The sequence below is a fragment of the Sebastes fasciatus genome, chromosome 10, assembly GCF_043250625.1.
Source record: "Sebastes fasciatus isolate fSebFas1 chromosome 10, fSebFas1.pri, whole genome shotgun sequence".
In the NCBI taxonomy this organism is placed as follows: Eukaryota; Metazoa; Chordata; class Actinopteri; order Perciformes; family Sebastidae; genus Sebastes; species Sebastes fasciatus.
In genome coordinates, this window is record NC_133804.1 from 15,017,730 (window position 1) to 15,045,552 (window position 27,823).

General features: G+C 39.3%; 3 protein-coding genes across 3 annotated transcripts in view; 2 read left to right on the forward strand and 1 right to left on the reverse strand.

Moving 5' to 3' along the window:
- nr3c1 (nuclear receptor subfamily 3, group C, member 1 (glucocorticoid receptor)) overlaps positions 1-13,226 on the forward strand; it is a 26,691-nt gene extending 13,465 nt beyond the window's left edge. Inside the window, exons 3-9 of the mRNA XM_074648401.1 lie at positions 4,591-4,739; positions 4,974-5,090; positions 5,217-5,498; positions 6,092-6,236; positions 7,207-7,337; positions 7,945-8,102; positions 8,786-13,226. Coding sequence (XP_074504502.1) covers positions 4,591-4,739; positions 4,974-5,090; positions 5,217-5,498; positions 6,092-6,236; positions 7,207-7,337; positions 7,945-8,102; positions 8,786-8,938 — 1,135 coding nt within the window. The 3' untranslated portion in view covers positions 8,939-13,226. The remainder of the gene's footprint in view (positions 1-4,590; positions 4,740-4,973; positions 5,091-5,216; positions 5,499-6,091; positions 6,237-7,206; positions 7,338-7,944; positions 8,103-8,785) is intronic.
- Positions 13,227-14,884: 1,658 nt separating this feature from the next.
- fgf1a (fibroblast growth factor 1a) lies at positions 14,885-18,017 on the forward strand. The gene is made up of 3 exons (XM_074648403.1): positions 14,885-15,210; positions 17,153-17,256; positions 17,450-18,017. The coding sequence occupies exons 1-3, from the start codon at positions 15,042-15,044 to the stop codon at positions 17,648-17,650; spliced, it is 474 nt and encodes a 157-aa protein (XP_074504504.1). The 5' UTR covers positions 14,885-15,041; the 3' UTR covers positions 17,651-18,017.
- A 1,114-nt stretch (positions 18,018-19,131) lies between these two features.
- Positions 19,132-27,709, reverse strand: ndfip1 (Nedd4 family interacting protein 1). Its single transcript, XM_074648402.1, has 8 exons — positions 27,501-27,709; positions 24,977-25,070; positions 23,516-23,655; positions 23,302-23,389; positions 22,717-22,841; positions 22,496-22,562; positions 22,290-22,398; positions 19,132-20,770 (listed from the first exon to the last, which is right to left on the reverse strand). The coding sequence occupies exons 1-7, from the start codon at positions 27,534-27,536 to the stop codon at positions 22,292-22,294; spliced, it is 657 nt and encodes a 218-aa protein (XP_074504503.1). The 5' UTR covers positions 27,537-27,709; the 3' UTR covers positions 19,132-20,770; positions 22,290-22,291.
- Positions 27,710-27,823: the final 114 nt, after the last annotated feature.

The window sequence follows — 27,823 nt, forward strand, 5'->3', positions numbered from 1 at the left end:
TATGAATTGTATATATCGCGTGACCGTTCGGCCAGGCTGTGTTTTCTGGAGGACTGTTGGCTGTGATCCAAACAGCAGGTATCCAGACTAGGGCTGCGTTTCGGCAAGAATCTGGCGATACGATACATGAGACTGACATAAATTATACACCACCATATGCATAAAATCTGATCTTTTTAATGCAATCAGAACAGTGGGATCTGCATTCATCACAGTTCCTGAACATCCATCATAGCACTACTTTGAGAGGGCACGTACTCTTGAGAGGGAATGAAATAAAGTACTGACTGAGTTCATCTTTGCATGTAAACTATTAATTAAATAGTTTTTGAGAATCTATACAGTATCACAAAACATAATATTGTTTCCTTACACCCCTAATTCAGACGTGCTGGTTGAAAGCAAAAGTTATTCGTAGGAAATAAATACAAACTGAACCGTGATGTCTCGATATGATGAGACTGGTGGCACTGAATAAAATCATAAAGTTATGGGCTGCAAAACTAAAACAATGTGCTGAAAGATGCTAAAACACTCTGAGGGAAACTGCAGAGTTGGGTGATAACATTATCATTATTGGCAGCCTCTTTCACATTGCATATAGTCATTTGATCCATTGTTAATACTAGAATGGCACTCGGAGAGCGCAGACCTCCCCCAAGGTGCGTGACTTTAAAAACAGATCACAGCTCACAGCTGGCGTTACCGTGAGGTGGTCGGCTTATTAATAACACAGTGTGTTTCTGTGTAATGTATCAGCGGATGCCTCTCTCATTCAGCAGCCTTGTTATGTCTGTATAACGTTACACTACGTTGTCTCTCATCCCGTCATCTACCGCTTTTTTCTTTCTCACCGCGGACGGACAGCAGCTCCCGCACCTCGATGTCTCGCCACACATCCACACACGTATCTCTCTGCTTTCAGAAGGAGGCGGGGTCAAGCGTCATCAACGCGTCATCAGTTGCAGTGCGCATTTGTTATACTCTGTGGTCTTAATGCTCAGGCTGATCGGAATTCTTAAAAAAATCCTGAATCCGGATCGTGATCCGGATCGCCAACAAAATCTAACTGGTTGTTCATTGTGCTGCACCCCACCCCTCCAAACAATTTCATTCAAATCCATTGCAGACTTTTGAAATAATCCTGCTAACAGACAGACAGACAAACCAACACCAGTGAAAACATAACCTCCTTCCAACGCCCTTGGCGGAGGTAATAAAAGTCCACATCTTACAGCTTGAAGTTCAATAGGCTTGTGACTGTTTTGTCTGTTACAAACCACTTTCTCTTATTCTGCTGAAGTGCTGTCCAGAACAAATAGTTAATTTTAATTTTGCTTGCTGTTGTTAATCGTGCACTCCATGGTGCAACTCTATTTATCAATTTTCCTTTACTTTAGTGCAAACTTTCATTATTTATGGATCTGTGGCGATCCTGATAAAATGTTTTGTAAGACCAAAGATGACGCTATGCTGGGAAACACTGATATATTCTGGTTACTTAATCTAAAAAAAGGATGATCATAGGTTCACCTTTGGAGTATTGGATTTGTTGGATTTAGATATGCGATTGTTATTTTTATTTTCCCTATTTCCACTTTTACAAATGGATGATTAATCTCTCTGTAAATGTGTAGCTTTTTTTTTAATTTTTTAGTAAGAATGATGAATCCAATTTCCAAGTCTAAAAAACAGCTCTTTGATTTTCACTGTAGCCATAAATATTTATAATATGTTCCTTCCCTCCTGCCTTCCTCAGGTTGTCCACTTCAAACAATGATAAATTGTGCACACTATATGGAGTGTGATTTGTTTACTGCTTCTGTGCGATACATCTTGGCTGTAACTACCAAGCGGAAATTAAAACATTTTTGTTCTAAACTTTTGGTAAAGCGTCTACACAGAATGTTATTTTAAAAAAAAAAAAGCAGGCACTCGGATGTATTTGAAAATGCTGGTTTGCTGGAGTTTCATTGATTCAGTCGCCGCGCTCTCAATTAAATCTGCCCCGTTTCACCTCTCACAGCTGGATCAGGAGGGAGCTGTTCAGTGTTGGTATTGCCTCCCCAATCCAACCCAAAGATTTTGGGGTTTGAATTTCAGCTCTACGAAACAATACAGAGTGCAATCAAAAGCCCCTCAGGAAAGAAAAGCTCACTTCTATCAGCAGTCGTATTGAATACGAGTCATAAGAGGTAAATGGACAGACTTATTGACGACAGTGTGTGCTCAGAAAGCTCTCAGCTGTGTCATGGCTAGACAGCCTCCTCTGAGGTCTCTCTCCTGATAGGTTTTTATTTATCTGGTTGCTGAATGCTTCTGGACTTGATGCTTTGATGTTTCTCTCAGGTTTTCCCATCCTACAAGGCTAACTGACTGCTGGGGCCTGCGCTGCTTTCATGTTAATACCCTCATGTTGTATAACTAAGAGTGAACTTGGCTCCCCGGCTCAAATCTGCACAAGTGTGTTGATGTGATTGCAGAGACAGTTCAGGGCAGCTCTTATCAAATAAAACAGTTTGTTGTCATTGCGGTTGACTTGTGGACAACATGGACAGACAGACACAGTTGTTGCATGTCTGTCGCTGTCTCTCTGTGTGTCTCTCTCTCTCTCTCTCTCTCTCTCTCTCAGTGTGGGCGTTGTTGTTGTTGCTGTTGCTGTGGCCACTGGGTTAGAAAGGGGGTGTGGACCCCTGGCGCATGGATGCTGCAAAGCCTGACGTCCTCTAGTGGTCGTTTTGAAAAAGTGCACCTCTAATCTCTGTTGACTGAGTCTGGAAACGTTTAAGGTTCACTCAAAGGAAGAAGGGCTGGTTTATGACAACCGCTGGATTTAGGACGTGACCGCAGATAGTCCCATGATTTAGGGTTTAAAGGCCCAAACGGGCACAATGGGACTCACTTTGCTTCACTCCCCATGTTGGGAACGAAGGCAAAGTTGAGGGAAAACCGAGCACAAGGAACCCATAGAGTCTGCTGGGAGTCTGCTGGGAGTATGTGTAGTGTATCTGTGTAGTTTATTTATTTAAAGTTTCGGTGTAGAGTTGTAAATATGAACTACAGCTGAACTCTCAAAACTGAGAGGATACTTTCAGGAGTGGGGAGAGGCGGTATAAATGGCATACTGTTGATATACAGTATTTGTCTGATATGGATTTGACTAAAATGTCTGCAGCTATTTTGTGATGAGGATCATTTCAGTGCAACACTTTCTCACAGACAGAAGTCAAGATTGTAGTCAATGATTTGTCTTTGTGGGTAAAATGTTGTGTTGGAAAAATACAAACATGTGCACATTCCTAAGGTCATGACAAGTGACACTCATTGCCCCTAAGGCCTATTTCTGTTTAGGTGAGGGTCACCTAGTCAGCAAACGTGTAGAGCCTATTTGAGGATAAGTAACCCTGAAAAGGACGGAAGTGTCAGTCTGACAGACAATGGGAGATATACGACTGTGAGCCTGCAAGCGAGGGTATAAATGTCACGAAACTGAGAGCCTCTGGGCTCTCAGCCTTGAACATTTATGTTGATGGTTGTTTGCCCACTTGCAAGTGTTTATTAAACCTTTAAAAGACTTTCTCTTGATTTTCGAGTCCTTCTTTACAGAAATTGCCTCCACAAATGTACAGTATGTTTTCAAGGTTAAAGAAAGTCGCCGTGTGGTGTTTTCTTGCAAACAAGCAAAAGTTATATTTACATTTGTGTGTATCCTTGCGGTCTAACAAGCATGATGAATACATTTTCCTCATAAAACACTTACAAAGCCGATTTTTTCTTTTCCCCCTAAAAGTTTGAAAGCTGCATTGTTTACATCCATGTTTACTAGCGAGCAGATTTCTTCTTTACTGCGTTTGTCAGCGCATTTCAGAATCAGAAATACTTTATTGATCCCCAAAGGGGAAAATTGGGACGTTACAGTCGCTCTTATATAAACATAACGAAATGTATGAAAATAGAAATAAAGGTGTAAATATAATGTAAATTATGTACATGATGCTACAATATATAACACAATATATGTAGAAAAATAAGAAATGCCGAGAAGTGTGTTAAATATTAATGCAATTATTGTATAAATATGAATTAAATAGTAATATTTCTTGAAATGTACAGTATAAATGCCAGGGTATTGCACATTTTAATTATTGCACAAATTATTATCCAGTTGAGTTAAGTCAGTATTGCACATGGGAATAATAATAAATGATGGGATAGTAGCTGCTGATGGGTGAAATAAGTCCAGACCCAGTCTATTGACTCAGAATATGTGACACTCAGAAGGAGGAGTTGTAAAGTTTGATGGCCACAGGCAGGAAAGACTTCCTGTGTATCTCTTTGGTGTATCTCAGTGGAGTCTTGCAGTGAATTTCTGCCTATCTTGGCATTACCGCCACCTGTAGATCAGTAGAATAGTGTGTAACCTTTGGCAGGAATGTGTACACGTCACCTCCTACACGTCCTGCGTCCTCGTGCACAAGACAAACAAAATGGGGCCCCGTTCGTAGAAAACCGGCTCCACAGGGAACCTTTGAGAGAGACTGAATATCCCTGACATGTCTCTGCTCTGTCTCCCTCCAACTCCATCTCCAGGCAGGATGTGGTCAGCGCTGCATCCTTGGCACAGGGAAAGGGCGGGCTCCATAAAAGCTGCCTGGTGTGCTCTGACGAGGCTTCAGGCTGCCACTACGGCGTTCGCACCTGTGGAAGCTGCAAGGTCTTTTTCAAGAGAGCAGTGGAAGGTACAAAGCCATAAGACATCATTATTTCCTCACTGAATTATTCATCGCCCGTGATAAACTCATTCATCACTAACCTGTCACACAAGTTTGCTCAAATGCTGGAGTCATTATGATTTTAAATTGGAGTTACAAAGTAAAGGACTGTGATACAGCTAATTAGTTTTTCCCCCTAGAGTGTGTGCCACAGCAGTGATGGTAAATAACAGATTAATCTTCCTCTTCTGTGTGCTTCAGGGCAGCATAATTACCTGTGTGCTGGAAGGAACGACTGTATAATAGACAAAATCAGGAGAAAGAACTGCCCAGCCTGCCGCTTCCGGAAGTGTCAGATGGCAGGCATGAACCTGGAAGGTACACATCACACCGATAACGCCAAACTGTTGCACCCTTTAGTTGGTTAAATTGCTCTTGTTTCCTCTTCATCTTTGTTTCACTCTTCATTTCCCTGCATGTTCATCCCTGTTTTCTCCTCTGCAGCGCGCAAAACCAAGAAGAACGCGCGCTTAAAGGGCGACCAGCAGAGCAACCCGTCCCAGCTGACTCCTTGTCCGCCGATTGAGGCTCGCTCCCTTTTACCCAAGTGCATGCCTCAACTCATTCCCACGATGCTTTCCCTGCTGAAGGCCATCGAGCCGGACACCATCTACGCCGGCTACGACAGCACCGTGCCCGACACCTCCACCCGCCTCATGACCACCCTCAATAGGCTGGGCGGCCGGCAGGTCATCTCTGCGGTCAAGTGGGCCAAGGCCCTACCAGGTCAGTAGTGTACTCTGCCAGTAGGAGTGTGAACTTGACCATTTCAGTGGGTGTAGACTATGTATATTGAGATTGTATATACTGGTGACTTTGCAAAGAGAAATTGACACAATGAGGTTAATCTACAGTTGCAACAAGTTTCAAAAGAAAACTTTTTTGTTGTCGGAACATAGTTTCGCCACGTTGCCGTTGGTCTTCTCTTTCACATTTTATTTTAACAAAACACACAAGTATGTTATCTTAAAACAGGAGATGTTGTAATGTGTTGGTGCAGTGCAGAACAGGCATCAATCAACACAATGGCACTACACATTTGCTAAACAGAGACGAGAAGGTTAAGCTGCTCACTTCTAATATAATAAGTATTTAAAAATGAGTAAAACACAGTTATGTCAACCAGATTCTGCTTCTGCAAAATGTATGTGATATTTACAAAGTACCACCTGCTAAAGGTGACATTTTTAGTGCACATCAAAATGCTTTAGTATATATGTATTTGGTTACTCTTCGTTGTCACTGTCACCACCACACCCTCTCACACATTGTGACCGTATTGGGAGTCAGCTGAAGTATTTCCATGTCCTTCCCCGCAGGTTTCAGGAACCTGCACCTGGACGACCAGATGACTTTGCTGCAGTGCTCCTGGCTCTTCCTCATGTCTTTCGGTCTGGGCTGGAGATCGTACCAGCAATGCAACGGCAACATGCTCTGCTTCGCACCAGACCTCGTCATCAACGAGTACGTACCAATCCATTTTCAGTCTGTTTATAAGTCTAAAACTTGACGTTTGATACCAAAAGTACCACAGGAATGTTTAAAATCCTCCATATTACATGTGTCAGTCAGTATTGCCAGTATTTTATGATTATTAACAGTGAAAGTTAGACTATACAATACCCATTTTTTTCCCCCCAACGCATACATCTGTTTGTTTACGTATAACCCGTGCAGCTCTGTGCTCCGTGCTATGTGTCGTATCTCCAGAGAATCAAACCGTGTCAGTCAGCTGTCATCAGTAATCAGCGTTTCATCCCTCTTATAGACTCGATGACTCCGTTTGCAAACAGCGCTCTGAGTGTAGTGAGCAGTCGGCTCAGCCACCATGCTCAGGGCTGTAATAGGCCTTTTGATCTGTTTCCCTTTTTGTCATAATCACAAGCTGAAAGTTAATACGATCGTAATTAATATCTGGTGATGATTTGTTCTCTGTTTGTCAGTCAGCCTCCAAACCAAATTCTGTTGTTTTTTTAAATATTTGCCTTTGATTATGACAGACTTGAAACAATCTTTCTCAGTTTGGTAAAAGCCTTTTTGACAATTTCATTTTTAAAGGTGGTTTCATATGAATAATGGTGTTTTGAGATTTACATTTTTAATGAATTTTCTGTTCACTGTGACTCAAATTGGGGAATGAAAAAGCAACCCCTAAGCATACTTCACAAGTTTGTCCCCACTTTCACCCCCAATATTACTTCATCACTGAGATGACACTCACTCATCTGAAGTACGCATCCTCAACCTCCTGGAAGAATGATTTAAAATAGGATCCACAAATTGTTTGCGGCAAGACCTTGAACATTTAATCTACAGAGATATTAGAGGGAGCTGCTTCATCTCCCTGATTGACACGGCACAAGCAGCCCTTATAAATCAGCGATGACTTAAGGAGACGTGCCGTTCAACCGTTTCTGTCTAATTCCACACACAGGGAGCGGATGAAGCTGCCATACATGGCCGACCAGTGCGAGCAGATGCTGAAGATCTCCAGCGAGTTCGTCCGGCTGCAGGTTTCCCACGACGAGTATTTGTGCATGAAGGTCCTGCTGCTGCTCAGCACAGGTCAGAGTTTTTACCTTAAAGCAGTTAACATGGCGAACGAGGTGCTGTGTTAATGCAATCATTACCAAAGCTATTACTTCAATGATCCAATACTGTCTACAGTGGCTGAGAGATAATGTTGATGTATGCACAGGACAAAACATCACATCGCAGCACTTTACTTTACGCAATTATTGTAAATAAGAACTGAGTCTTCATAGGGCTACCTGGTTTGATGCAGAAAAATACACACGCACAATTTCCCCACAACTCCACTTCATGTTATCTCTAAGGTAATCTAGTGCAGGAGAATTAAAGATGATTAAACAGATTAAAAACCTATTTAAATGATAATTGCAGGTGGCTTTAACACCGCTTACAGTTCACACAGCCCTCCTCGGGGTGTACAGCTTTTGTTTCTGGCACCTGTAAGTGCCCCGTGCTGCTAAATATTTCTGGGAGCGCATCCTGACAACGAACCTGATGTATATTAATCAGTTGCCCTTTTTCGCCCTTCACTGCCTGGACGTGATAATTTAAAATGTAAAGGATGTCCCTCCCTCTTTGTAATTTACAGTGCATTATCCTTATCTTTGTCCCAGATGTTGACCTTTAGTTTCTCCCGCAGTGCCAAAGGACGGCCTGAAGAGCCAGGCGGTGTTCGACGACATTCGCATGTCGTACATTAAGGAGCTGGGGAAAGCCATCGTGAAGCGCGAGGAGAACTCCAGCCAGAACTGGCAGCGTTTCTATCAGCTCACCAAGCTGCTAGACTCCATGCATGAGGTACAGAAATCCAGCATCCTCCCACAACAGCAGTACATGATATCAGCTGGTGGTTATTGACCACCTGCTTTCTGCAGCTTTCTTAATCTCTCTCTGCTTGAGTGTGTGTGTGTGTGTGGCTCCCCTCGGTCAAACTGACACCGATAGCTGCACACAGCAGAGGAGAGAGACGAAGAGCAGGGGGGGAAACACTGAGGCACATAAAAACACACAGCGACATAACAAACCGTTGGTCGTCAAATACCGCACCCAGGTGCCTTGTTCTTCAGTATCAAACGTGGGTATGAGAACGGGCCCTGCTCACACGTTGTGTGCTGTTATTGGCTGGGGGGGTTACACTCCTGAGTGAGGCCCAAAGGCTCTTCGTTTACGCCCAGAAACGTCCCAAACACAGCAATAGAAGAAAAGAGAAAATACAGGCAGGGGGCTGCAGGGTCTCTGCAGATACAGACACCACCACACACCTCTAGCGGGTCAGAAGTGAGGATTGAGAGGGATTATTTTTGTGTGTGTCTATACATTGTTAGGAACACACATAGGAAAGTAATGTATCTCTCTCTCTGGTGTCTGTAAGTACAGTGTACGTACCATGTCACTATACACCAGATATATTGAATGCCAATATCAAGATGTGTGTTTTTGTGTGAATTTCCTCTCACACGTTCTCCTCTGTGTGTCTGCAGTATGTCGGTGGACTGCTCAACTTCTGCTTCTACACGTTTGTGAATAAATCTTTGAGTGTGGAGTTCCCGGAGATGCTCGCCGAGATCATCAGCAACCAGTTACCAAAATTCAAGGCCGGGAGCGTGAAACCTCTCCTCTTCCACCAGAGATGACTGACCCCCGTAACAGACACAATGCCTTAAAAATCCCACCACATCACCTCACCAATCCCAACCCCCAACCACCCCCAACCCCCCCTGAGGAGCGACGATGACAGGGCCGAGGATCCGAGGCGAGGAGTGAATGATGTTTTGTGGGAAGCAAGTATGCAACTTTGTGTAGCGGCTCCACGGGTCTGGAGGGAGAGAGAGCGGACAGACTGGAGACAGCGAGCACAGAGGTTTATTTTTGTTTTGTTGAGCAGTCTACGATGTTGTGTATAACAAGTAGGAAATGTTTGTAAGATAAAAAGATAATCACAAAGAGATATAGGCTAGCATCCATGTCGTCTCAGGTTTCTTACCTTCAAATACAGAACGATATCTAAGATAGATAAAACAAATATCTATGTACAGGTTCTGATAGTATTTTCTACATTTTCAAATTGTAACAGTTTATACAATTTTCCAGGTCGTTGTTACCTGGGAAGGTAACAAAGCTTAATTAATAACATGCTCTTAAGTAGGCTTTTAGACTGTATGTTCCTCATTTAGTTTTTATAGGAGGTTGTAACAAAATGTTTATCAGTCATATGGGGGAAAGAACTCTTGTTTTCCTGTCATTTAAAAAAGCATTTCATTGCTTTGATTGATACCTTGGACATAAGAAACAATTCTGTTGGATTGTTAATCATCGTTAGAAGGATGATTCCTCCCACAAGTCGACCTCTTCCAGGTTTACACACGTCTATTATAAAAGGGAAAAAAATATGTGCCTTTTTTGCTTCAAAAAATATCATCTTAGCCATTTCTTCATTCCTGTTCAAGGCGTGCTCTCTGTGACCCACCATGGTATACCTTCATCGTATGTTGATTGTACTCTTTATGTTACATGCAGTTGCAAGTTTTCCTTTTTTTTTTCCTTTCAATGGCTGTGTTTATCTTTTAGAAGTGGCAGCTCGGCCCATCCTCCCTGCGCAGAAATGACGAATATTCAAAGCCTGCTTCCTTTTCACGTGATCTCCCACACACTCAACTCCTTAATAGCGATTCGAGCACTTTGTATCTAAAGGCTTTAAAGGACTGTGAAGAAAGACTGTTATGCTGTACCGGTCTTCATTATATGACTTTAGATGGAAGTTATGAAACCTTTTCTATAGGGAATAGCCGGCTTTGGTATTTATTTTAGCCCCCACTCCTGCCCCGATAGACTAATAATGGAATGTGTTAGATACCTGCGTCTACCAATCAGAGAAGAGAAGGGCGTATGTTATTGTGTTTGCAAGATTATGTCATTTTTAATTCATCCGTAAAAAACAAATTTCTGTGGTTCTAACAAAATAACAGTCCTTCTTATTTTAAGTTATTTTTACAGTCTGTTTTGTAAAACTAACAAACATGCAGTCATGATTCTGCTACTAATGATCCTTCCTCGACAGTATATCCATACTCGCAGTACACATCTGACTTTGGATATTTCATTATTGAAAGCCTTCGCATCCTGTTTTTTTTTTTGCTGTATTTGTTAAAGGAATTGTTTAACATTCTGAGAAATGCATTTATTTGCTTTCTTGCCAAAGAGGAGAAGATTGATACCACTCTCATGTCTGTACAAACGTAGCTAGTTAGTGTAAGCTTAACATGAAGACTGGAAATGAGGAAACCTCTAGCCTGGCTCTGTCCAAAGATACCAACATCTGCTTACCAGCACCTCTAAAACGCAGTAATACACATGTTTTATCTTGTTTGTTTAATCCGTACAAAACCAAAGAGTAGAAACAACAATTCACAGTTTTACGGGCGGTTATGTGCCGGACTATTTCTTGGCTTTGACCAGTTACTTCCTGGAGTCTCCGCTGGTTGCCTGGCAACTGGTCAAAAAATAGTGAGACACATAACCCCGGTAAAACACAGAATTTGTGTCTTTTTAATCAAACGAGATATAAAGTGTATTGCTGAGCTGTAGAGGAGCTGGTAAGCAGATGTTGTCACCTTCCGACTGAGCTAGGCTAGCTGTTTCCGAGTGGTATCGGTTTTCTCGACAAGAAAGTGAGTAAACGCATTCCCCGAAACGTTTCCTTTAAAATGAACGGTTTGTATGATAGACAGCTTGTGCATACGGCTTTTTGGATCAGACGTCGGCAGATTCATATTACTGTGAAAACCTCCCACAGCTGCTGATAACCTTTGACCCCTCCTTATTAATAAGCCTTCTGCTCCTCTAACGCCCCGTAGGCACCTCGTCTTAATGTCTGTGCGTCTTTAGTACATTTCCACGTTTATTCGCCTGTCTTGTTAGGTAGTCGAGCCCCAATGTTTGAAAGGCACTGTGCATCGGTCACAGTGAAAGTGTAGCGTCGCTGACTGGGGAGGCGAGCAAAAAATGGATCCTTTACTCTGGGAACTATTTCAGTGCCAAACTCCAGTTTTGTCTGTTTTCAGTGATGCTGAAAGTTGGTCAGTGTTTTTGCATCAGAAGAGGGAAGCTAGTCCCAGTATTGAAGCTTCTTAATTTGTCCATTTATCTGAGCATCTGTCCCCTGGATTGAGGTCATTATTAATTATGATAACTCAGCTGTATTTGTAACACAAGGCACTCACGGACGTGTTGTGTAATCACACAGAATCATGTACGTCTGCCAGTATCTCTTTCCTCGTGTGTTGTTTAAGTAAGTGGGAATTTGAAATGTGCTGCAACATTTTCATCAGTCGTCATCTCCGATTATGTTGCGTGTGTATAAAGCACAAATTAATCCAGGTTTTGACGTGAATGTTAACCTTAAAGAGGAATTCACTTAATTAAAAACTAAAAATGCTCTTGACGTATTAACGATGACGCCCTGCCAGTTTAAAATAATTGGATAAATGTGTCAAGTGAGCGACTACAATGTGCTCATTTAATTATGGAAAATGTCAAATTGTTTTTGCTGTAGCTAAACTATCCCAACAACAAATAGAAAAGCACTCATTAAATGAATTGTGAACTGCTTCCCATGCTCAGGTTGTTGAAATATAATGTCTGATTCACACAGTATGTGGTTGTCCATGTTCAGTCGTTTTATGTCCTGACTTTTAAGAACCAAAAACGGTCAGTGTGGATTCCCAAAATGTGTCTGCTTCTGTGATTTATGGTGTATTTTTTTGTTTTTGTCAAGATTAGGAAAGTTTTAGGATTGTGCTGCCACCGTCATTAATACCCAGGCTCAGAAAACTTATTTTTTCTTTCTGATGTTTATTCAAAATAGTTGAAAAACCATCTTCATTAACTGCATAGGGGTTACTCATTGTTTACTTTCACATTCAGTGCATCCAAAACTCTGCTGCTGTTCATTTAAATATGAAAACGCACACTTGCCTCTTCTCACTCAAAAATGTATCCTTGCTTTTCTTTCTTGTACATTTTTGAGGGGGACAACTGAATATGCAATAGAAACCATCACATAACAAGATGTGGTTGCTTCCTTTTTATTTCAGTCTTTTTTCCAGTATAAGCTATTTGCATACAGGAGATTCACATTTATTATCTCTGCAGGCCAGATTTTCAGGAAAATACACATAGTCAGTAATCAGTCTCCACAGACTGCATACATAAAGCCTATTTGATGTTTGACTACAAGGTGACCAAAGCAAGCACAGACAAATTCAACACGTGTCAGTGTAAACTAAGTAGCTCCTAGAAGACAAATGTACAGTTTTTTGTTTTGTTTTTTAAACACTTTTTTTTTTTTTTTTTACTCTAACGTGACGGCTTTGGTCAAATTGTGTAATACTGTGAATAGGATAGAAGTCTTTTTCACACACAAACTGTTTGTGAAAGTAATCAACCAGCTTGAATCTAAAAAAAAGATTTGCACTACCCAAATATTGTTTGAAAATCTATTTTGTATAAAGCATATGCAGACATTAACTTTTCAGAATTATTAAGGGCAGATCATGTTTCACTGGTATATGCTTTCTCTAAAAAAAAAAAAAAAAAATTGTTTTGCTTAAAAAATTTGAATATGTACATATAATCCATTGTAAAGAAAATGTGGTGTATTTGTCTCCAAATACTAGTTTTTCTATACCTCCCCCTCTGTATTATTTCTCCTATGTAGTGTGATTCCTGTTGATCTTTTCCTCCATTGATTAAAGGTCGAACTGTACGTCTTTGTGTGGTACTTCTCAAAACACCGAACTGTATGCTGATGTTTGCCATGATGTTAACTCGATGATACTGAAAAACGGTAAGCTCGTTGTAAAACACTTTTCAGTTATCACAGCAAGCACTTGTTCATCAAATAAATGCGCTTTTCCATTCTGACACCTGGTTCATTGACTTGATGAAGACTCTCGGAGTTTACTGAAATTCTCAACCTTAATGTTCATTGTGTTAAAGAGCATGTAAACATCTGGCGTCAACAGCTGGTTGGCATCAATCCTCCAGTCCCATCACTACTTGAGAAATCGGTGCTGACTTTTTAATTATTTATCCAAGTACATCAAATTAAAAATAAGTACTTGTATAAGTACTTGCATACTGTAAGTAAGTACTTGCACTTTACCTGAGTATTTCCATGTTATGCTACTTTACACTTCTACTCCACGACATTTTAGAGGGAATTATTGTACTTTTTTTCACTACATTCATTTGCTGACATTACTGATCTACACACTTCATGTTCATTTGAGTTAACCTTAGTTTAATAAATTATGTTTGGTTTTACATATAACCTTGTATGGACTCCCTGTGCCAGTCTGTGACAAACAAGATATAGCCTACAGTAGTTAAGATTAGCTCAGTAACTTTGGTTTGTAACAGTAATTTTGTCATACTTTTAAGTAAAAGATTAGTACTTCTTCCACCACTGCTAAAATTAGAATTGTGATATTCATGATCATATAGGCTTAGTGTTGTTTTTCTTTATGATGAATTACCTCATTATTTAGTAGCAAGTAAACAAAAGAAACAAACAAAATAATACATTACTACACTTTGTCAAAAGTCATTTTATAGTATGTAAAAAAAGTCATAGTATGTAAAAAAGTGATAAGTCATAGTATAGTATGTAAAAAAAAGACTCATAGTATCTATAAAAAAAGTAATATATGTAAAAAAAAAGATGATAAAAAGTCATAGTATAGTATGTAAAAACAGATTTAAAAAACAGTCATAGTATAGTATGTAAAAAAATTCTAAAAAGTCAGAGTATACTTTGTAAAAAAGGCAGTATAGTATGTAGAAAACAATAAAAAAAATAAGTCATAGTATAGAATGTAAAGAAATTATAAAAAGTCATAGTATAGTATGTAAAACAATATGAAAAGTCATAGTATAGTAGCCTATGTAAAAGTGATATAGAAAGTAATAGTATGGTATGAAAAAAAAAACTGATAGAAAAAAGTGATAAGTCATAGTATAGTATATAAAAAGTCATAGTATAGTATGTAAAAAAATTGTAAAAAGTCACAGTATACTATGTAAAAAAGGCAGTATAGTATGTAAATAAATGATGAAAAAAAGTTCTAGTATAGTATGTAAAAAAATTGTAAAAAGTCACAGTATACTATGTAAAAAAGGCAGTATAGAATGTAAATAAATGATGAAAAAAAGTTCTAGTATAGTATGTAAAAAAATAATAAAAAGTCATAATGTAGTATGTAAAAAATATGAAAAGTCATAGTATAGTAGCCTATGTAAACGTGATATAATATGGTATGTATAAAAAAACTGATAGAAAAAAGTCATAATATAGTATATAAAAAAATCTGTATAGTATGTTTTAAAAAAAGTGATTTAGAAAGTAAGTATGGTATGTAAAAAAATGATTAAAAAAAAGTCATATTATGGTATGTCAAAATGTCATAGCATAGTAGGCCTATGTCGGAAAGAGTAAAAACAAAGTGATAGTGTAGAGTTAGTGTTGAGGTGTCTATCAGTGATCTCACTTCATCATCCCAGCTGGAGGTTGAGGCCAGGAGTCGGGCACGCGCACCCAGCTGCCTCTCTGTGATCTCTGCGCGCGTTCACGAGCATGTGAACACCTGACCGACCACTGCGGGAGACCAGAGAAGCTGATTCATCTCATAGTAAACACAAACTCCTCTACAGACCTCACTGCTGTGTACTGTGAGCGGGATGACGGATGAGGAGGAGATGTTTGCATCAGAGGACCAGACGGTGGCCGGCGGCCCTCTGCGGGACTTCAGGAGTCTGACTCGGCTGTACTGCATGAATGGCGGACATCACCTCCAGATCCTCCCGGATGGGACGGTGCAGGGCCGGAGGGAGGACGGAGACGTGCACAGTAAGACTGCTGCATCACATCACACAGCACAGCAGCATGCACACTTTACACTCACAGTAAGACTGCTGCATCACATCACAGCAGCATGCACACTTTACACATCCAGGTCAGTAAAGGAAGTGAATGCATCATGATGTATAGGCCATACATCATGATGCATTCACTTCCTTTACTGCAGGTGTGTCACATTCAAAGAGACTATACATTCTTATATAATGGGGAAAAAGTGGAAGCCAGTTGCTGATATTTTAAAGGGGGATGCAGCATCATTTGGGCTTGGAAAGGATATAAGTAGATCTGTTTTTTGCACAGGTCTATTTGACTTTGAAGTTCATTTTAAATCTTTTTTTTTTTTTGCTCAAAGTCTTTTTATTGGTATTCTGTACAAAATCCAATAAATCACAGAAATAATTGTATAAACTGTTTTTTTGTTTGTTTGTTTTTTTGTTTTTCTGTAGCTGCTTGCCAATTTTGTATTGATTAGTACATGGACATTTGTGATTATATTCTTTTACTCTATTGGTGATCTATCAATTTGTAACCCCAACCTATATAATTGTGCTTAAATACCAATAAAAAATTGATAAAAAAAAATAATAATTGTATAAACAAATGATATCCCCCCCATCCCTATAACAATATTACTGCACCATTAAATAAGCAGAGTTACTTACATTTATACATATAAATGAATTCAAGTCGATAGAAACATAAATGAAACATATACAAAAAAGAAGAAAAAAAAAAAAAGCTTAGTATAAGTTGTGAATTATATGTGAAAAAAATATATATATTTTTTATTTTAAATCATATTTAATGAGTTTAACTGCATGAGGAATAAAATGCAAAATGACACTTAATTAGCATAGACTTGTGATAGAGGGGGACAGAAAGATGAACTACTAATGTAAATATAATGTATCATGGTATAACACACACATTAGAGGACACTATTTATTATTGGTAAATAGTACAGAGAAGAGACATACAAAAATCTACTCAATAATGTCAATTATGAAAAGTCATGTAACACACATGCCAACATTAGGATAGTTCGATAGTAGAATCTTTTAAATAGATAATTCATACGACACCTTCTCACACAAAAAGTACAATACCTCAATCATATATCTTATACTGTATATACTGTATATGTTCTTAATATGTAACTTGTACAAAGTATTTTCTTTTATAATTGTAATATAACTTTTTTATTTTTAATGGAGCTTCCCAGCAAAAAGCATTTCACACAATTGTACCTGTATAACCGGAGTGACAATAAACATCTTGAATCTTAAATCTTGAATCTTAAATAGTTGTCTTTATCAGTCCTCTGACTTAGCAAACTACCATATGTACTGTGATATTTTGTGAAAATGTATTATGTTGTGAATTATATGAGATATGTCCTTTATGTTTCATATCATCTGGCCAGGGACAACTGATGGAAATGAGCTTTTTAAGCTAACTCTGGCTCATTTATAGTTGTTTTTTTCTGGTGATCAATGAGCAGTCAAAACTAAATAAATACAATACATGTTTGACATCTGTCCTTTTTATTTATTCGTGATTTATACTTTAGTTCACTCAAGTTCAGACTGACTGACATTGAGGACTTCGAGTCAACAAATTGATTTAGTCCCAAGAATAACAAGGACGCTCTAAAATTAATTTCTCCTGCACCATTTTTTTTTTTTTCATTTCATTAGCCTGTGCACTAGATATCATTCATTTAGCCATTCAACTCCAGAGCAAGGATTTTAAAATGTTAAATGTCTTCTTCTAAGAGGAAACAGCCAGAAAGTTTGGAACGGACACAGAAATCTCAGATTTTGTAGATGCCATTTTGCTCTGAGCAGAAAAGAAAGTGACCTGTGTTTATAGATTTCAGTTGTTATTCATTTTCATTTTCATTATTTTAAACTTTTGTTTCTCCTTGCAGCTGTTTTAAAGCTCAAAGCTGTGGACAGAGGCGTAGTGGTCATCCAAGGAACAGAAGCCGGCCGATATTTGGCCATGAGCGACGAGGGCCGATTGTACAGTTCAGTGAGTATCTACGATAGGCCTGGTGATGTCATGTGATAGTATATTAAACTTAATGACGCAGACAAATGTAGATGAATTTTCCATAATATCTGTAGTACATGATTAATTACTCTTTGGTGACTGCATTTTTAAACTTTTCACCTCAAACCAAACAACTGAAGTGCTGTCAGCTGTTTTTGTGTTTATCCCTCAGCCCACAGTGACTGATGAATGTTACTTCCTGGAGAAGCTGGAAGAGAACCACTACAACACATACGTAGCTCAGAAATATCAGGAGAGGAACTGGTACGTAGCTCTGAAGAAGAACGGAAAACCTAAACCGGGTCCAAGAACTCACATCGGACAGAAGGCCATCTTCTTTCTGCCCCGACAGCTGAGTGACTCCGGGGAGTGAAGACCCTCAGTGAAAACGTCAACCTGAATGGAAGCAAAGCTGCACTGGGATGGATTGTTTTATTTTCTAATACATCTATTTCACCTTTTCATTTCATGAACTGGGCCAGAACAAGACATGAAGAAGAAGAAGTGGTGTGAAAATGGTTGTGGACGGAACGTGCTTGCAAAAACAAATGGGTCAAGACCGAAAGGAGGCGAAGCTGCAAAATCTTTTTAAATCTAATGCAGAGGTTTTCAAAGTGGGAGGCTCAGTGAATGGAAGTGAAACAATATTACATAAGTTATTACATCAGTTATCAAAAGAAGATCACACAGAATAGCCTGAATGTGTGTGAATATATGTTAAAGAGATAATAGTGTCACAACTAATATGCCTTAGGATATACCTTGTTATGTATTTGGTGTAGTCTGAAGTTATGTCACACAGCAATATTAGGCTATCTTGGCTCAATTGCTGAGTGTCTATAGGATCTATAGGGGGAGGAGGAGAGACAAAAGGGCGCCTTTTTCCATGCTTTGTCTGATGGGAGGCCCCAGTGTCTCAGACTTTGACCCCTGATCTAATGCATAATTATTAGGTCAAGCTTGCATCAGAGCTAAAGGACTGTGCATCATCATCCTTTTTGTCCACTAACACAACATCCCATTTGAGTTGGTAGCAGGTCTTCTTATTGCACTGAAGAAAACGTAAATAGAAAACAAGAAAACCGTATCATCAACTGAGGTTCAACCTGTACTGATTTTACCGACTAAATCTGAATTAGTGGTTCTCAGACTGACGGGCGTTTTAGATGATTTTGAAGGATGAGGAGAAAACACTGATCAATAATATTACATAATATATATATATTCTATTATTATTTTTTTTAAAGTAGTATAGCATTAGGTAATACATTTTTAGTTACTTAAATGTCCTTGTTTTATGATCATTTTATCTGTGTAAAGTGTCTTTGAGTATCCAGAAAAGCGCTATATAAATAAAATGTATTATTATTAAATTGTTATTTTAAAAATTGTCTGACGTAACTGATGTTTAATTGAAAATGTCCCATTTTCTCATAGACTACTGCACTTGAGTGAAAAATGACATTGTAACCCATTGACTTGAGAATGTTGTCCGCTTGTTGGAAGTCGTGCTTCGAGTCCTTTCTAGTTTGACTTTTCTGCAGTCGACAGAGGAGTAATGCCTCAGCAGATTAGAAGAGAAAAAAAATCAATTAACATCTTAAAGGGCTGTTGAGCCACTCGCTTCTTCTCCATATAACACGGTGTCACAAGCTGGAAAAACTGTTATTTCATATTTCCAGCAGCAGTTAGACTTTGCTGTCACCAATGTGTAAAATGACCCATTAAACAGACATAAAAGCTGCTCTTGAGCCACACATTTTAATGTTCATGCCCTTTTCCCACCAATATCGTAGCTCCACAATGCTGTAAATAATATAATATGTATGTAATACAATCCACACAACTCAGAAATGATGCATTAAAAGTGACATTTATTTAACACTAAACGTTTTCTGTACAGTTTCATAACAACAAAACCCCAAAGGTTGCAGCTCTACGTCACATAGAAATAAGCATAATCTGTCTGTACTAAGTCTGTACCAAAGCCATGGGCAGACGTATGCCGTTAACTGATTTAAATCCATTAACTTCTCCTTCTTCCATTGATAACGGTGGTTAGATCATGAAAAACTGCATTATCCTGACATGCCGCTTCCTTGTTTTTATATGTCTGGGACTGTAAATAACGATGGGAACATCCTCTGGGTTTTATCGGTTATGTTTCTAAAAGTGCACCTGCATACAACATTCTTTGATATAGTTTTATACCCACAAGATAACTAACATATTACACCGTATTAATCATTTTCAAAAAAGAAAAAGAATAAGAAAAATAAAAACAGATTTCCCTTCCCCCATCTATCAATTAAATCTTAAGGCAAAAACCCACCTGAAAATGGAATTTGAGTTATTTTGATGCCCTTAGATAATCAGATCATTAACAGCTGAAATCCAGACAGCCAAGAGTCGTTTTCCATAATCACAGAGCTTTTCCACTGACAATGAATGAGATGCCGACTCCGCTGACTCACTAAAGAGTCATGGAAAGGTCAGGCTGTTACATCTACATGAGCTTTCTAAGGACTTGAACCAGATAATGTGCTCACACAGCCATAAGAAAATCATGTTGGTCGTCCAAAAACATCTGCATCTCTTCGCCGTCAACCGTCACCGTTTAGCCTCACTTGACATTTGTGGCCATCTGGTTTCTGGCTTTTTTTTTTTATCATTAAAAACTCATCTTCAAATCATATTTGTAACCTAAAATCGCATTTCCAGGGTGGATAGTTTTACCTGATTTAAATGTACAACTAAATATCTAACAGGCAAAATCAGAACTTCTGATACATGGATGTCATTTTTAATGTGCTCTACTGACGTTTTGAATCACAAGCATGTATGTTTTATTATGACAATGCCCTTAATGAACAGTTTCTCACAAGTTAAAAGCAGCAGACAACACTGCCCCCTCGTGGCTAAAAAAGGGCAACACTACTTAAAGCCAACAGGTGAGTGAAATACGTGGTATATCAGCGTTTACAGCCTAATGAAAGCTTGAACTCTAGGTGTATGTGGTATCTAAAAACAGCCTATAATTATCACAATAAAACCATGACTAGTGCAGTTTACTAAGTGTGTTGCATGCTGTGGCAAATCTACCCAGTGTTGTATTAATTAATACCTGTTGGCTTCAAGTGTCACCAACATGAGACGCTCCCTATTTATTGACCTTAAGGGCAGATGCATGCTCGTACGTTACCATCAAATGATATAAGGCATTACTTATACATTACAGACAGAGATGTAAATAGCACTTGACATTCATCACTAATGAGTACATCAAGGGAATATTACTGTTAATCATTTTCCATTAATAAAGTTTTTAAAACAAAATAAAAACAAGTGATATAATTCCTGAATATTTTTACTGAGAGTTGTCTTCATCTATAACTCGTCGGGCCGATTTTCTGGTGCCTCCACTTAAAATTTGAGACTCTTCACAGAGTTACTGCTCGTGTTGGTCACGTCCGGTCCTGCCACATCCAACATCCTGGATTTAGGTTAACGGAAGATGAAGAAATCATGTCTTGATATGGACTTCAGAAGTATTGGTTTAATATTCAAGGATGTGTGGTATAGAGGTATAGAGGTATAGAGGTATAGAGGTATAGAGACAGAGAGACAGAGAGACAGAGAGACAGAGGTATAGAGAGACAGAGGTATAGAGACAGAGAGACAGAGCCCACAAAGGAGGGGGAAACAATTCATCGCTCTCCGTTGACTTTGTACGGCGCGATGGTGCCTCCTTGTCATTTTCGTCTGCTAGCAAACAACAGACAGAGGCCTAAAAGCCGCTGTGTGGTGGTGGGATGCACTACCAACAGGGTAAAGAACCCAGAACTAAGTTTTTATTAGCTGCCAAACTGAAAAACTGAGCCTTTAAGAAGACAAAAGTGAGGCATCAGCAGGAAGAATGGGGAAACTGGGGATCGTGACTCTCAGTATGCCTCTGTCTCTATGGTGTCTGTGGTTTTGTCAGTGGCTTTGTTTACACGCACATTAATAACTCAGACTGACAAGATTAAGCCGATACTTTATCTTCAGCCAGATTTCATTTCCTGTATCTATCTTATCTTAAGTTATCATCATGAGGATGCCACGAGTACATCGAGCTAACGTGGATTTCCACTTGATCCCTGAGTAAATTACATCGGGGTCTCCTGGGAGGTAACCAAAGGAATGTTCCTGTCAAGGATAATTAATACTGGTTAAATTACTTTTGTTTTGTTAGTAAAAATCTATAACAGTTCAAAAGCAATGTGACGACCGTCTCCGCCCTGTCTGCCTGTTACTTGGTTCGCGTGGCTGCTTTCCCTGCTGGTCTTGGGCGTGAGATGGGCGTGGCAGAGAGTCGTCAGTGAAGTGGCAACACCTGGGCTCGTTAGCAACACTGGCAACACCTGCATACCAGTGCTCGTTTAAAAACCCTGTTGGAGCTCAGGTGCTGCTTCCTTCTTCTCTCTGAGACACCCATTTGGGGTTTGTGTTGCTGCACCATACAACACTGAACTGAAACCAACAGTGGCATGTGGGATCAGTAAGTTCAGCAGTGTGTGTTTGTTTAAGTTTCCCTCTTATAGTGTTTTTAAATGAATAAATAATTTGTTAATTGGTTTGGTTATGTGCATCTCTCTTTTGTCGTGGCTTTGCCGCCTGGTTTGTGACAGCAAACACAGACCAACGAACTGATCAATTCAACTTATAACATCGTTAGATTAAAGGTGGCTAGAACAAAATATAAAAATCGATGCAGCAGAACCAGAGATACCGTCTTTTATATTCCATGCATTCCTCTTCCTTGTCAAAACCCATGGTGCCTACATTACCCATAATGCAACTCAACTGCCTAAAGTTCCATCACAGATTTGGGGGAGAGATATTTTTTTGTTTAATCAAGTAAACAGTTCATTCGCCTTAATCTCATCACTCATTGTAACTGGAGTCCTGTGTGCACGTAAATGTCTCCAATGACAAACCACGATGAGAATGGCCAGATTAATACACCTTACCTCTAATAGATGAAGAGTACCCTTGTTCGGGGAAGAGTAGCATAGGTGGGATCGGCCAGTTTACGCACTCTGGAGTAGTTAACGAAGCCTCTGATGAACAGCATGAAGCCTGGGGGGGGAGAAGAAAAGATATAATGCCACATAAGATAATTACCTAGATGTAATTGTGGGAAATATTTGTTTATAAAATAAAGTCTCTCGCTTACCCAGGGCCAGGAACACCCACCACAACCAGTACTGTCCATCAAAGTAGCCAGGGAAGTAGGTAGAAAACTGGAAAACATAGAAGAAAAAATACCTGTTAGGGGCTGTAAACTGATTCCAATTTAAACAACCCATAAGCCTAGAAACGTTATCCTGCACCTTTGTAACACTTCCACTCAGTAGCCAAACTGGTTTTGGTGAATATTCACTAAATAGCTCTTACCCTGACAATAAGAACCCATTTGATGAGGGACAGGCCGAAGCCAGAGATGGCCCCATATCGACCGGCGGCTGACGTGGTCAAACAGAACGACAGGAAGAAGCCGATCCAGTTGAAGAGGAATGCCACTGGTGAGAAAAAAAGAAGAAAAAGATAATGTCATTTTCAAAGCATGACCAATAGAAGGTGGGACATTTTTTTTTAATCAGTCTAATTGTCAAGTCTATTTTTGAAGCCATCAAACTGGCTGGCACACATTCTCCTCCTCCGTCTTTTACTGGAAAACAAACATGTGCGGTGAGTGTACTGGTATTTGCACGCAGCACATTATGTAACAGCCTTTTGTGAACATGCCAAATTTAATTTAGAAAACAGTATACCAGAGCCCTTATTCAAGAGCAACTACACAACAAATGTTAAATGAAAGGAGAGCGCATGTCTTTTCATGTTCAGTGACCAGATTTCTACAGATATATACAGTAAATAACCATATCATTTTACAAGTCGGCGAAACTGAAAGTCAGTTTACTGTCTTAGAAGGAAAAACTGTACACAGGTGAGCTTTTGAAATGCTGAACGAGTTCTTACTGAAGAAAGTGAGCATGAAGATGCCGTCATTTCCTATTCGCAGCTGGTCAGCGTCTTCAAAGTCATCCCTGGCCACGAAGTCATCCTCCTGCACAAACGGCAAGAAATGTGTAGATATATATTACAATAACTTGTGTTTTACCTCCAATTTGTTTTGTTTGTATTAGTACATGACAAGGCATATTTCCTTTTAGATTAAATTAGATCAATCTACCGTGACTCTTCCAGTGACCAGGGGGATGACTGCCTCTTCTTTGTTTCTCTCAGCTTCATCATAGGAGGGCAAAGTGGTGGCAACACTGTAGGATGGAGGGTTTGGAAATCTCCCTCCATCTTCCTTGTATTCAAAGAAAGCTGTGGAGAGAACAAAAGAAAATGAGCATTGATCCAGGTAGAGAGGCCTTGTCTCAAAATAAACTCTTCTAAATATGATAAATAAACTCCTGAGCACAGCTGACATCACACAAAAAAGGGTCTTTAGTGTTGATTTATCATATACGTAGGATAGGCTAATATATACCATCTCCAACCACAGCATGTGTGCCATATTTAGTGTTTTATCACCCTCACTATAAAGCTGGATTTAGTAACAATATATCCATTTAAAAAAAAACATTACAGATTTTAGTAGCAAATGATAAAACATGAGTTGGCCTATCATTTGTATTGTTGGCACATATTTATAGGCAGAAAATCACCAGTTGGTATCTGTTGGTTGTTGATATCTCCACTAACAGACAGACACAGATAACTAAACACAGTCACAGATAATTAAAAGTTGTTCTCTAAAGAAAAAAAACATATGGAAAGAAATGTATATCTAAAAAATGCTGATAACTGCAGAACTGAAATTATCCAACGTTGACTGATTTACCAGCTGTTACGAAGGTTTGGTTGCTGACAATACAAAAAAATCTACTTTCACTTCCTTCAAAAAGAAAAGCAGCAGCAGAGGATTATAAAAGCCAGACCAGGGACGAGCTACAGCAGGAAGAAAAGCATTAGCAGTATCTGTGTCCATTACTGTTCATGTTTTGTCCCGTATAAGCAGAGACTTTTTATCTGGGTCATTTGGCAGATATCCAGAATACTCCTTTGTGTTGTTCAAACACAAACAGCATTGTACCAGATCAATATACTCACCCAGGAAGAGCTCAAAGCTACACCCACTTATGCAACGCGTTGACCTATGCCCTCTTAAGATGTGAGATTACAAACATCAGACCTTGCACACGAGCTATTCCTCTCTACATTATTCATTCCGAGGATAACAGTGTAGGACACGCTAGAGCAGAAGATTGCCATAACTATACGCATTTATTCAAGTACTGCACTTTAGTACACAAGTTATGAGGTACTGGTACTTTACTTCATTCACTTGTAAGATTTCAGTGGGAAATGTACGTTTACTCTTGTTTTGAATATTTATCTGATGGCTTGTTTTCACGATGCACAGTAAGGTTTCAGATGCAAAACACATCATACATTTCTCAAATGCAAAGCAGAGTTATCAGAGAAGGTTTGCGCTTTGTGAGAATAATGTGACACTGTGGAACTATTCTTCACTTTTGCTTCTTAGACACATTTCACCGCACATACTTCAACACTCGACTTACAGAATTAGTATGTAGTGGCACTGGTATTTATGGATTTCTGTGCTGTGAAGGTTGCTAACCTGCATTTGCTGCAGCAATGCTGCTGTAAGGTGGTGGCGCGTCCGGGGCAGGGCCTTCCTGGGATGGCTGGGCCGGTTCCTCCTCATTCATCAGCTGAGGAAATGTTAATAAATGACAACACAACAAACTTAAATTACAGCATCTAGTAGGGTTGTGCAATATGACAATATTTACATATCTATCGTGAGATAACAGATATTTGTCAACTGTCGCCATACTGTTCATACAATATCTGTTGTTTCATCTGTAAACACGGTCTCATTGAATTTCCAGTTGCCTGTATAACGCTATATATTGACACTGCAATAAGAAGATTGTATCCGTATTGCCCACCTCTTGGTTTGCAAAAACCCCACGTCTATTTCGGCCAGATATTGAACAAGCACAATACAGATGGACTGAGGTGCTTTATGGAAAAACATCCTAAAATTGTGCCAACTTCTCAAACAGTAAGTAACCAGAATCACTGATATTACACTTGTAAATATACTGTGCAACAAGTGGTTATGATGGACATGTCTGCAAACAATACTTTCCCAAAAGAGGAAGAATTAGCTGCACTGTTCTATCAGTGAAAACACAGTGACCTCTGATACATCATCAAAACTGCATAGCCTCAATTCAATTATGAAATGTGCACTAAAGATCTCATACATCATGTGCATATAAATATATGTTTATAAATGAGCAGGCTTTGCATTAGATAGATAGATAGATAGATAGATAGATAGATAGATAGTAACTTTATTGATCCTGAGGGAAATTAAAGTTTCCATCATCACAGTTCCATAGTGCAAAAACATGTTAGTAAAAAGGCAGTAAAAAAGTTAGTAGTGCAAAGTACAAAAAAATTTACCAGATACAAAAATACAATGAGATGAAGAAAACTGTTAAAAGTGAATATAGTGCAGGGTAACAGCTGTGATATAGGACTATTAAAAAGTGAATATAGTGCAGAAGAGACTGTTGAAAATGAGTATAGTGCAGGGAAACTCCAGTAGCTTAGTCTATGAAAGTGCACTGTGTGCATTATTATCTGGATGTTAGTATTTGGATGTGAGGTTTAAGTTGCTGACAGGCTGGACTGGTCACTGATCCGGCACAGTCAGGGTAGTATGACGGGTTATGGTTCAAGGCTAGACACAGTGACACTACACACACAGCATTCCTGTTAGGCCAGCCAACACTAGCTAGGAAAGGAAAAAGCGTAATTTCAGACCCTGCTTGTAGATATACTATGCAACAAGTGGTTATGATGGACACGTCTACAAGCAATACTTTCCCAAAAGAGGAAGAATTAGCTGCACTGTTCTATCAGTGATAACACAGTGACCTCTGATACATCATCAAAACTACATAGCCTCAAATAAATTATGAAATGTGCACTAAATAGTCCTGTATCACATCTGTTACCCTGCACTATATTCAGTTTTCTTCATCTCCTTGTATTTTTATATCTGGTATATTCTTTTGTCCTTTGCACTACTAACTTTTTTACTGCCTTTTTACTAACATGTTTTTGCACTATGGAACTGTGATGCTGGAAACTTGAATTTCCCTCAGGATCAATAAAGTTACTATCTATCTATCTATCTATCTATCTATCTGTCTGTCTGTCTGTCTGTCTGTCTGTCTGTCTGTCTGTCTGTCTGTCTGTCTGTCTGTCTGTCTATCTATCTATCTATCTATAAGTTGTTTCAGCAATTGTGGGGTTGATACCATGTGTTACACAGATTTTGTGATAAATTTAACCATTATTTACCTCTGCAAGAATTATTATTATTATTTTTTATATATACTAACTTTTTTACTGCCTTTTTACTAACATGTTTTGCACTATGGAACTGTGATGCTGGAAACTTGAATTTCCCTCAGGATCAATAAAGCTACTGTCTGTCTGTCTATCTGTCTATCTATCTATCTATCTATCTGTCTGTCTATCTGTCTATCTATCTATCTGTCTGTCTGTCTGTCTGTCTGTCTGTCTGTCTGTCTGTCTAAAGATCTCATACATCGTGTGCATATCAATATATGTTAATAAATGAGCAGGCTTTAGCGTTAGTATTTGGATGAGGAGTTTAAGTTCCTGTGTGCATTATTATCTGGATGTTAGTATTTGGATGTGAGGTTTAAGTTGCTGACAGGCTGGACTGGTCACTGATCCGGCACAGTCAGGTAGTATGACGGTTCTGGTTGAAGGCTAGACAGTGACAGTACACACACAGCATTCCTGTTAGGCCAGCCAACACTAGCCAGCTCACATCACGAGTAACTAAGCTGCTAAATGAAACTAGGTCACACAGGCTTCAACCTGTATGTGGTGAAATGAAGATTATCCACTTCATAGTTTACTTCAGTGTGAGAAATGTGTTTTTTAATAAGATATGCATCGCCAGACTGAGGCCTGCCCGTAAACAGATCTGTGTTGAGCTGGATGTTTTCCTCTCAGAGACTACAGCTCATGTTGACTACTAGCAGCTAGCAGCTAGCTAGTTACAGCTTAACCAGCAGACTGTTACATACCTCCTGATATCTGACGTTGCTGTTTTGTTCTGCCATTGTGGAAGAGGAGCGAAGTACTTTAACACGTCCTCTTCCTACTTCAGCTGTGTAGATGTGTTGTGTAGAGAGGAATCTCGCTAGAGGAAGTGTTGAAGGTATCGTTGTTAGCTGCTAGTCGGCCATCTCCTTCCTTCTTCTCCACCTCCTGACGTTCCTGCTCCTGAAGGTAAGACCCGCCCTACTCCGCCTCTGATTGGCTAGCACTCGTCGCCTTCTTTGATTTGATTGGCTTAGGTAGACTTGATGAATGTCAGGGTGAGCCAATCAGAGGCGGAGTAGGGCGG